This window comes from Thamnophis sirtalis, unplaced genomic scaffold (genome assembly GCF_051295495.1).
Source record: "Thamnophis sirtalis isolate CommonGarterSnake01/CBP01778 unplaced genomic scaffold, rThaSir2_p1.2 scaffold_11, whole genome shotgun sequence".
Classification (NCBI taxonomy): Eukaryota; Metazoa; Chordata; class Lepidosauria; order Squamata; family Natricidae; genus Thamnophis; species Thamnophis sirtalis.
This window is the reverse complement of record NW_028261391.1, coordinates 21,703,331-21,715,796: the sequence shown is the minus strand read 5'-3', so window position 1 is coordinate 21,715,796 and position 12,466 is coordinate 21,703,331. Positions and strand designations below refer to the sequence as shown.

The following is a 12,466-nucleotide window of genomic DNA, read 5'->3' as shown; positions in this document are numbered from 1 at the left end:
TTCCGGAAATGAAAAATAATAAAATACATAGAAACTGACATCATCTGAAATCAAATTAACTGAGGGATATGCTGTTACAAATTTAACAAGTAAAAGTTGCTAAATACTGTATCTCCATTGATTAAAAAAACCTTGCTGATGGAATAAAATAAAATGAGAAGAATTTAAGAATTTAAGACATGTCTTATATTCATGTATAAATGTAATAATTTTATTTATAATTCAAGAGAGATGTGTAATTAAAATCTTAATCTTTGAACCCGTTTTCTTGAGTTGTATAGTACACTTAATATTTTTAAATAAATATATACCATCTGAACTATTACTTACCCCTGTTTTATCACAAAGTCGTAAAGTGTGAAAGGATCCAACAGCAAATAATTCCCCATCCAAAGCCCAAGCAACAGAAGTGATGGGATATTCATGTGACACTGAGCTATACAGCAAACGACCATAGCTATCCCAAACCTATTTTATTAAAGAACAAAAACCAAAGATTTGTATCATGATGTGATTTCATTTCAGTGAGACTATGTAGTTTGTTTTTGCACCCATGTAAACTGATATTAATGTAATTTTTATTCAAAACTTAATAAATTTAAAATTCCCAATCGAAGTATTTATTCTTGAATATGTTAGTACATTTAAACTGAATAGTTTCAAATATATATATATATATATATATATATATATATATATATATATATATATATATATATATATATATATATATATATATATATATATATATATATATATATATAATATATAATGAACAGACATGATTTTTTACAATTTTTAATTCAAAATTTTAACTCTAACATTCTAATTTTTATATAGTTTTATATTCTGATGTTTTATTGCATCTGATGTTTTATTGCATATTAGGTTCTTTTATTTAACTGCACTTATGATAGTTAATTGCATATTTTAATAAAATTTTGGAAAGAATGCATACCTTATATTTACAGTCTTCCCCAGCTGACAAAATAAGGTCATTGACAGCATTCCAATCAACTTTTAGAATAATTCCATCATGAGCTTTCCACTGGGAACAAATAGGAAGAAGAAATATATTTAAAATAAAGCTTATAATAATGCAACAATTAAGTTTTATATCAAAAGCTGCATTGATGTTGTCACTACCAACTGACAAGTACAGGTGTTCTTCAACAGGAAGTCCTAGATAAATAGAGAAGTGTGTCTTTTATTAAGAGCTAGAAATGCTGCTTTCCACTCTGGTGATGCGCTACAGTATAGCAAAGCAAAAGCTAAATTGAAAAAGGGCATTAGAGACGCTAAAGCTACAGACAGACAGAGGATTGAACATCTTTTTGAGAACTCAGACTCTCATCAGGTATGGCAGGTTCTGCGACAAATCATGGGGCAGAGCAATAAAAATAGTTTGTCCAGCAGTAATGACTACTGCTGGACAGTACTACTCCTACTACTGCGGAACAGCTAAATCAATTCTTTAGCCATTTTGAGGTGGAAACAGGAACGACCATCATTCCAGTATCTATCACTGATAGTACACTACTAACACCTACTATCGATAGACAACCACTTCCACTGCAGATCTCTGATGTGAGACGCGCTTTCCAGAATGTTAACATCTGGAAGGCAGCTGGGCCTGATGGAATCATTGGACGAGTTGTTAGGGACTGCGCTGCAGAGCTAGCTGGACTGTTCACGGATATTTTCAATCTATCGCTGTTGCAATGTTCTTCTATCCCTACCTGCCTGAAGACATCCATTATAGTGCCAATCCCTAAGCAGACAGTAGTGGTATCTCTTAATGATTATAGACCAATAGCTTGAACATTTGTTATCGTGAAATGTTTTGAGAGACTGGCATTGAACTATATTAAGGCTAGTTTTCCATCTACTTTGGACCCATACCAATTTGCATATAGGAGTAATAGATCAACTGATGATGCTATACCTATTGTTGTCCATACTGTATTAAATCATTTGGAACAACAGGGAACATATGTAAGGTTGCTATTTGTGGATTATAGCTCTGCCTTTAACACCATTCTACCCAATAGGTTGTTTCTTAAAATGTCCAATTTGGGTATAAATTAGAGGATTTATTTGTACAGAAAGGATTTTCTGACAGATAGGCCACAGTCAGTAAGGATGGGATCTCATCATTCTTCTACTCTGATATTAAGCACAGGAGCTCTCCAGGGTTGTGTGCTAAGCCCCTTCCTTTATTCTTTGTACACACATGACTGTACCCCCATTGTATAACACCAACACAATTATTAAATTTGCGATGACACAACAGTAATGGCGGTCATTAATAAGAACAATGAGTCTGCTTATAGGAAGGAAGTACAAGGGCTGACATTGTGGTGTAAAGAAAATAATCTTACACTTAACACCCAACACTTAACACCCACTAAATAACTTATAATTGACTTCAGTAGGAAGACAGATGTACGTTTACCACTGTACATAAATGGCGGGGAGGTGGAGAAGGTTGATAGTTTTAAATTTCTGGGCATTTATATCTTGGAGGACCTCTCATGGACCATGAATGCTAACAGACTTGTGAAGAAGGCATAGAAGAGGCTGTACTTCCTGAGAATGCTAAGGAAGATAAATCTATCTCAGCACCTACTTTTGTCCTACTATCGCAGCACTATTGAGATTGTCTTGATATATGGCATTCTTGCATAGTATGGAAGCAGCTCTGCAGTGGACAAAAAAGCTCTACAGAGAATCATTAAAACTGCCTAGAATATCACCGGCCTCCAGTTATCAGCCCTGGATGACATCTTCGCATCTCACTGTTTGAGGAAGTTGTATAACATTCTCAGAGATACTTCCCATCCTGCTTACAATCTTTTTAGATTGTTGCCTTCTGGCAGAAGACACAGAACAATTAAAACTAGGACCACATGTCTTCTGAATAGCTTTTACCCCAGAGCTATAATTGCACTCAACAATTAACTAAAGGGCTACTATCAGTGAGCTATTGGACAGAATTACTTGGTCTGTTGTGTGGATGTTTGGGTGGTTTAGGGGCAGGGAATTCTTTGGTGGGTGGGTGGGGGTATTTGGGGATTGTTATGTGTGTTGGGCCTGGTCTCTGGGTGTTATGTGAATTTCTTTGAATGTGTAAACTGTGTATATACATAATGACAATAAATTAAAGTCCTAAGAGCTCTAAATATTAATAAGGTATAATATTAAGGAAGTTAGTTTTAAATAAATAGTACTTTAGTCAAAATATTTGATGTGTACACACCAGTAGTGGGTTCCAGATCCCGTTGCAACCGGTATGCTGCGACGGGGCCGAGCATCCTAGGCGGGCATGTAAGCTGGGCACACATGAGCACGCCACCGCCCAGCGACACTCAGCTGCAGGTGCCGCACTCTGTGTGCTTGTGCGCAATTGGTCCATTTGCCTCAAAAAGCGGTAAGAAACGCAGGCGGGCCAAATGGCCCACCATTCCGGTACGGTAGCCGCTGCTCCCAGCTACCACAGGCAGTACTGCCCGGAACCCACCACTGATATAGACGAAAAGAAATTGAACTTCAGTTTGCAAAAAGATTGCTTTCACTTAGATTTATAAAACATGTTTATGTATTTGATTAATTGAAACTTAAGATACATCTTAGTACAGCTCTGTTACATATAATTGAAACAATAAACTCACAAAATAGAATGGACCCTTGATGCCATTATTTAGCAACCATTTCAATTAGCATATTTCCAGGTAGCTCTACTTCTACATGCTAATTTTACTAAGATATTGAACTACTTTAAATACAATTTCCATAATTGTTTCACTTTGTTTAATACTGTACTTTGCATTATTTTTTACAGTTCTTCCCCGAACAGGTGTTAATCCTCTTCCCCTGCACATTTTCCAGAATTAAACTTTCATATTAGATGACAATTTGTAATCTAATTTCAGATTAACTTAATGAATGCTGGTCCCTTGTCCTGGTGTAGTGATTAAGGCACTGTTTTTCAACCTCAGCAACTTTAAGATTTGTGCTGGCCAGGGGAATTCTGCGACTTGAAGTCCACTCATCTTAGCTGTAATTTTACTTTTTTAAGTTAGCATGATGGCATGTATTAAGTAGTAAAGTAATAACTAACTTAATTCAATTTGTCTAGTTTAGGATTAGAACCTAAGCTTTTGTACAGCAGGTACTTCTGAATACCAATTCTGAAATAAATGGTGACAATTCTATCAACATATTCTCTGAATGCTATACATCACCGTGTTTTACACAACAAAGGTAAGATGAAGAGTACTGTTTTGTTCACTCAACATTTTGCAATCATTATAATTATTAAATACTCTATATTAATTATACCTGTAAAACTTTAGCATTTGGCTGAAGTGGTTTGATAATCAGTTGTTTTCCTGATGTGTAAATAATTTTTTCAGAATCTGGACCCCATGCTACTGAATATATTGGTGTTCCTATTGAGATAAGGGAAGAAAAATACAGTGATACACACTGATGAGAAATGCTATTATTTACATTCCAAAATAGTTTAATACTGTTTTGATCTATTTCAGTTTTATAACATGTGTTTAAATAGGATAGAATTAGCAACAAAGGTAAACGTTTATGCATACAAGATTTTGCAAGGTTATACTCTCTCCATTCTTATATAACATTTATGTAAAAGATCATCTATCAGTATGGGATTGGAATTCATCAGGAGGATATCCAAGTAAGGATGGGGAGGAAAAGGTTAAGACTCAATCCAGAACGCTAATAGCGAAGTATTGTGTCGTAGAGTAAAAAGTCTAGAGAGCACAAGATTGCCTGGTCAAGGTCTTGACAACTGCATTATTCTTGTTTGGGATGTCAAGTGTTTGATCAAAGGAATGGTGAATTCAATTTCAGAATAAAAGTATCACTCTTATCAATGGAGAGATGGATTAACATTTAACGTTGCTGTTCTGACAGCCCAAGAACAAGGGAAATTATCATTATATAAAACATGCCAATGGTGAGAAAACAAGTACATCCATTGCTTAAGCAAGAATTTGTTAACACCTGACACATTCTATTCAGTTGCAAGGACGGCGGCTTGTTGTATTCTTAATATACACTTGAAACCCAAAGAAGATCATCTGCCTGTACAAGATGTCAAATCTTTATACATACTTATATAGCAATAACAATCAACTGAAGAATAGCAGTGGATAAGGATAGCATGGTAGTTATTTGGTTTAGCATAACTGGATGACACTGTTAACTGAATCACCGTGATCACTAAATGAGACATCACACAACCTGATTTCTTGCACTTGACACAGAACCGCTAATTGGACCTGGCAATCAATGTAGATCGTAGAGCAGAAGCATAACATGTATCGTTTTAGAAGCGTATATAACTATCTGCACTTCTGTGTTTTCCATCAACTGAAGCTTCTGGATTTTCGTCAAAGGCAGCACCATGTAGAGTGCATTACGGTAATCCAATTGGAAGGTGACTAGGACATAAGTAACCGAGAGCACAGCCCCACAGTGCAGGAACAGTATAAGTGGGCATAACTGGCATACAACACAAAGCTGTGCAAAAGTCCTCCTAGTCATGACTGCAACCTGCTCTTACAAGCAGGAATCATGAATCAAGGAGGAGCCCCAGACTGCACACCATGTCAGTCTGGAGCTTTATAACCCAAATCAGCAAAGATGACAAAGACAATATAGAACACAATCAAAATATTTTTAAGGGAACAAGCTCTTGAAAGATATTCAGTATTAAGTATGTTATTGTCAAAAGAAAAAATGAAACAAAGGGTTTCTTAGACAGAAAGGGAGGTAGAGAGGTGGAAATAAAGGATATTAAGATAAAGAAAGTTTGCAGGGAGGAGAAAAGGTCAAGATGATGGCATTGTTTTCTATCTTACTTTCTTCTTTCAGCATAGAGATACGTAAAGAGCAAACTGAAAAAACAAGCATATACAGGAAAGCATTCTTCTTAATCTGCAACAAAAGAATTTCCTTCCCACAGAAAATCTCCAAATTATGAGCTACAACTGGCAAAATTGCAGGAATTTTTATCTGGATTGACTTTTGGGGATGAATCTTTAATATTATATTTTAGCATTTATTTTCTATTTTATTCAGTTCATTTTTATCACTTATTAGTCAAGCTCCTGACCCCAGATAGTTTACTGAAACTCAAAGGTAATAAATTAAGGTCTGATGTGGGTTTGTCAGCAGAAAAAGCAAAAGAAACACAGCCAAGCTATTTCCTAGTTGTTCAAAGTGGTTCAAAGAACCAGTGCAGGAGAACTTAAATGGGGATGAAATTTGTGTGAATGTAGGAGTGGCCATAAATCAAATTATCTGATATTTTTCAGTCAGGATTCAGCTCTGAGTACAGGACTGAGACTGTGTCTTATCTACATTCCAACTGTATGATTTGTGTGATTTCAGCTATCCAAACATTGTTATAGAACTGTATAACTGCATTATAGCATACTAAACTAACATTCTCAATCAATAAATTAAAAATAATATACATTAGATAGCCCCAATACATTATTCTCAGTTGAACTCAGAATTTATTTATCTGGTTTATTTATTTATATGAAGAAACAGCAGTAGAGAATCTCAGCAATCATCAAAGCAACATATAGTGAAAAAGATTATAAAGTCAAACAACATTAATGAATTTAAAATTGAATAAAATTAAATATTGGAATAAATTAACAAAGGAAGGCATGAAGATTTTACTATCTTGGCATTCTTACCAATTTTAATAATGATGTTTATCCATTGCTAACTTTATTTGATATAGCAATACCGTGTTTCCCCCAAAATAAGACAGGGTTTTATTTTCTTTTGACCCCTGAAATAAGTACTTGGCCTTATTTCATTTTCAAGGAGGTCTTATTATTTTCGAGGTGCAGGAGGCGGTGAGTGTGATCACCTCATGGCTGCTGCTGTGTTGCAATATTTTCGAGGCGGCCTTATTTTGGGGGAAGGGCTTATTTTAGATCATGCACTCAAAAGCTTGATTGGGCTTATTATCTGGGGAGGTCTTATTTTCGGAGAAACAGAGTAGCAATAGCACTTAGATTTATATATCGCTTCACAGTGCTTTTACATCCCTCTCTAAGCAATTTACAGAGTCAGCATATTGCCTGCAACAATCTGGGCTCTCATTTTACTCACCTCAGAAGGATGGAAGGCTGAATCAACCTTGAGCCTGGTGAGATTTGATCTGCCAAATTGCAGGCAGCCGGCAGTCAGCAGAAGTAGCCTGTAATTCTGCATTTTAACCACTGTGCCACCACAATTCTTAAAATTTTTAGAAATACTGTCCTCCTATTTTCATGGTAACACCAAGGTAACTTGGACTAAAGATTTGCATACCACTTTAAGTGATTGAGACACTCAATTGAATTATAATTGGATTATACTTTTGTTTCCCTAGGGATGCTGTTTCATTTCTAATTCAACAATAAAACTTACTAGACTGATCCAATTCTAAGGTGACTAGTTCATTCTCTGACATTAGCTATTCTTTCTTCTCAATTGACTTCATCTGAAATTGAATCACGTAACCCCTCTGATAAGCTGCATAGTCCCTTTAATATAAATGACTCCTTTTGTATTTGCTCCTTGCTGTAAAATAACCTTATCATTCAAGCTGATAAAATTAGGAGACAGTTAAAAAAAAAACCTAAAAGAATAAATAGGATAAAATACCTCTTTAGGTATAAATAGGATAAAATACCTCTTTAGGTATTTTATGGCCTTATTTAAAACAATTATCAGAGTTTTGAATAAGAGAAACAGAACCAATAAAAATATAGTTGGTTATCAGATAAATGACAATTGGAAAAATGCTGCTTTAAATGAGAATTAAAAGAAGTAGAAATTCTGGAATAGGAAGTAATGTGGCAGTACAGTGAACAAAATGGAAGCTGAAAACACAAGGTTTTTTCAAAGTTTGAAAACTGGGGACTCCTTTTCACTATATACCATTTAAAATGTCAGTAAGACATCCAATAAAGAAAACATAGGTGAAAGAAGGCAAATATATGTGTCCCAGGATAATGTTGCAGGATCCAATCTGAGCTAGTCATCGGGATCAGATATTTTACTCTTCCAAGCTTTCAGACTCATGCTGAAGCCCATCATCAGGGAACTTCTCATATGCATTCTGGAGAATTCAGAATGTGTATTCTGGAGAATGTGTTTTCTGAAAAATTCAGAACTTACCTTGTTGTACTAATGTGGATCTTAGCATTCCACTCTTGGACCAAATTTTTATTTGCCCATCTTCACCAACTAGAAATAAATATCAAAGTCTTTGCTTAACTAAGTTTTTAGCATTAAAATCCTTTAAAAGTTTGAATATTATAAGTTGCATTATGACTTTACTCCTAAAAAAAAATAGTACTAACAGTCTTGAAGTGTTTCTCATTGCTTTCTGAGGAATCTTACGGTAAAAAGAACTATCAATTTCTGACACACTGTGTCGTCAGAAATCAAGGTTTGCTTGAGGACATCTTACCATAGTCCTGTTTGGATAATTTTCTTAACCATCTTATGAGTAATTTAAGAAGAAAAATATAAAGAAATGATAACCTCTAGTTTTTAAAAGGAAACATTTAGGGGAAAATAAAATTTCCTAAATATATATTGCATTTTCCTGTTTTTTAAAGTTTTTATTTCTTCTGCATGTAATGTATACATATTCAAATCGGTAATACTAACAGCAGAATCTATTATTATTACATTCAAAAGAGCAATAGTGATCATATATTTAATAAAGACTGGCCCAGTCTTTTACTATTTTATACAAATGGAAAATATATATGCGTAGTTCTTATCGTATTGCCTGCAGTAGATATCTGAAGTTCACTAAAGCTCTATATTCAATTAACAATTGGATTTTGAATTTGACTTATTTCTGTGAGTTGATAATGAAGACTATTTTATTACTATAGTCAATACAATTATTATATTCACTATTTTCTACTTTTCAATCTATACACTGCACATAAATAGTATGCATTTATATCACCTTGCACTATATACATGTCAACTTCTATTTACTCAGGGATTCACTGAAATATCTAATTTTATTAAACAGTATATTGCATCTATTTTCACTGTTGTATAAATCAATACAAGTGATGAACAACTAGTTCTTATTCCATGATGTTGCCCTTCAGTCAATTTACTATGCTTTATGACTGAACTATACAATAAATAAAGTTTTTCATATCCAGTGTAGCCTCTGGTTTAGCTGCTTTATGAATACACAATGATAATGTACTATTAGAGTTTAAAGCAACATATTCTACAAACGAAATAATGAAATAAATATGAATGCTTTCTATATAACTGGCTATCTATCTTTATATAATTTCCATGCAATACATATTTTATATAGTAGTCATTTTACTTATTTTCAATCATATAATTAAAAAAAATTTAAGCCATTACACAAATGTTATTCCATCTTTCTTTCAATTTCTGCACTTTAAAAAAAGAGCAATTCTCTTCTGCATGTTGGGGTAACCATATTCCTTCAGGACACACTTAGAGATGAATGCTGTTACCTGTAACAAGTGCGGTACCTTCATAATTCCATCTTCCTGCAAGTACAGCTCCGCAGTGGGCTTCTACACTTTTTTCAACTCTTCCAGTTTTGGAAATCAAATGAAACTTACCTATAGGAATATTATAGTAATTATATTGCACTATAAATCTAATTTACATACAAAGATTATTTCTGAAAAACAGCCTTTCATGCTTCTCTTTTTTCTAATTTATTAGTTACTTTACTATTTTCAGTTTGTAAATATTTCTCATTGATATAAGTAATTAATTTCAGTTCAACTGAAATTATTCACACATATATGGCATTGAAATCAATAGGACAAATTAGATAAACTAATTTATTTCATTGAAAGAATCAGCTCAGGAACAGTAGGTGTAGTTACAGGACCTCTAAAGAAGAAACATGCTTTGGTGCTGAAAAGCCTGGGAAGATATGGTAGGAGGTTCTTGCTATGCTGTTTCAGAGGAAGGAAGATGCAGAGTTTGATTCTGATAACTCTAGAACTTTATTGATCCCAATTGGCCATATTACTGTATTTAGGTTTGGGCTACTGTTGATAAATAGGTCTACTTGCAATAAGATTATATTACCCAAGTAATAAAATCAAGTTCACTCAGGTGATCACATATTAAATCTGATCTTCACTTTAGAGCCCTAATATATCTTTTGAATCAGAAGAATATTATGGTTCTTCACCACAGACAGATTTCTTATCCAAATGAGGATTATTAGCAATACAATTCTTTGCAAGGCAGGAACACAAATTATAATGGTTTAAACAGAAGCCTTATAGACCTTCACATAAAACTGACCCATCTAGGACATACATCTAAAATGTGGATGATTAGCATACCCTTATGATGAGCCGAGGTGGCGCAGTGGTTAAATGCAGCACTGCAGGCTACTTCAGCTGACTGCAGTTCTGCAGTTCGGCTGTTCAAATCTCACTGGCTCAAGGTTGACTCAGCCTTCCATCCTTCCCAGGTGGGTAAAATGAGGACCCGGATTGTTGTTGGGGGCAATATGCTGACTCTGTAAACCGCTTAGAGAGGGCTGAAAGCCCTATGAAGCGGTATATAAGTCTAACTGCTATTGCTATTGCTATATTTAAGGGGTCTAGAAAAGGTGGTTTTCTATATGTACTCAACTCTCACAAAACAGCCTTCCCATATGAGACCCAAATTGTGATCTCCTTGAAGATGTTTAGGAGCATAGTTAAAACACATTTATTCTGAATGCCTATTCATGAGCAAAACTCAGTATGAATTTGTGCTTGATAGATTTTGGCATAATACCTGGTTTCCCGGAAAATAAGACCGGGTCATATTAATTTTTGCTCCAAAAGATACATTAGGACTTATTTTCTGGTTAGGCTTTATTTTTGGGGAATACAGTACTAAATGTGTCTGTCTGGTTGATGATCTTAACTGGGGCTTATTTGGGGGAGAGGAGAGCGCTTAAATTACAAGCATCCTGAAAACTGTTAGAGCTTATTTTCTGGTTGGATCTTATTTTTCAGGGAAACAGGGTATCTCTTGGTTACTTTAGCAAATAATTTATAAAGTAGCCCAAAACTTTAAGAAGCTAACCAAGAATGGACTGGACAGCTTCTTAATTATATCAATATTTATGAGGCTTGAAAACTATTTTCAAATAATGTCAACTGTAGGATCTTTTCAAACAGAGTTATCAAGTGGGATTGAACAAGAATTAATCCTGTATTTTCTATTAATACTTTACTTAATAATTTTGACATATTAACTCTTGATTACTGCTGTAAATCAGACTTCAAAAATCATTTTTTTTAGTAAGAAACTTTTAAAATAATATAGTTGGAACAAAACAACCAGAAAAGACTCAGTTTCAACTTCAATTTTCAATTTCATATCTACTTCTTTATTTTTATTATTTTTATTAATAAATGAAGCCATGAGGATTCTCAATATTGAAGATTGCTGTGCTGGAAATCATTCAAATAAGATATTACCAGGCTTTTCAAGTACTGCATGCACAAAACTATGTCTGTTATATTCATTTGCTACCACAAACACTTTAAATATTCTGTTCCAATTTTAACAATTAGTCATCAGTGAAACAAAAACTAGTGGGTGGGTGGGTGAACATTTTTAAAGAACCAGTACAGATTACACTGAAAAGCAGAATGAATAAAAAGCTTACGTGCAAATATTTATAAAACAATATTGATAATTTTAATTCCACTTTTCTAAACAGAAATGAATCTTTATATAAATGTAATTTTCAAGCTATCAAAAAACAAAGTAATTAATATTAAAGTTATTACTCTGAATTAAGCATTATTCAGTTCAGTAGGACTTATTCTCAAATCAGCTTTTTCAAGAATAAAGCTAATGCTTAAGAAAAATATCATGTAACTTGAGAACTACCTGTATAATTTTTACCTTAAAAACCCAGCTCCAATTTCCAGTCCACTGCCACATATCAAGACAACACTAAAATGATAAATTAGACAGACCATACCGAGGACAACCAAAACTGTGTTTAAGTTCAATTGTCTTTGGACAAATTATTTCTTGCCCTTCACACATACATATGGATAATATACTGTACATGCCACCAAAAATCATTAAAAATATATACCTTACAAAAACATACTGAAAAGCTAATATTTTTTTTTCCAAAAAAAATGAAAAACATTTCAGTTATATAGATATTGCATCAAATCAACACATTTATTCCCATGTAACAGAATAACAGAATGCAAAGTTGGAAGGTACCTTGGAGGTCCTTCTTTTTACTAGATTAGACAATCCCTGCTCAAGCCAAAGACCCTATACCAGTGATAACCTTTTTTTCATTGTGTGCCAAAAGTACGTGCCCGTGCCCATAATGTAATGCGCACATAACACACAC

General features: G+C 34.0%; 1 protein-coding gene across 2 annotated transcripts in view; it reads right to left on the bottom strand.

The window, feature by feature from the left end:
• The window catches only part of IFT80 (intraflagellar transport 80), a 63,971-nt gene that overhangs the window by 36,444 nt on the left and 15,061 nt on the right, over positions 1–12,466 (bottom strand). For both annotated transcript variants that reach the window (XM_087725309.1, XM_087725310.1), the window contains exons 2-6: positions 9,573–9,683; positions 8,224–8,292; positions 4,342–4,451; positions 959–1,048; positions 331–468 (exon numbers count right to left, since the gene is read on the bottom strand). In XM_087725309.1, coding sequence (XP_087581435.1) covers positions 331–468; positions 959–1,048; positions 4,342–4,451; positions 8,224–8,251 — 366 coding nt within the window. In that variant the 5' untranslated portion in view covers positions 8,252–8,292; positions 9,573–9,683. The remainder of the gene's footprint in view (positions 1–330; positions 469–958; positions 1,049–4,341; positions 4,452–8,223; positions 8,293–9,572; positions 9,684–12,466) is intronic.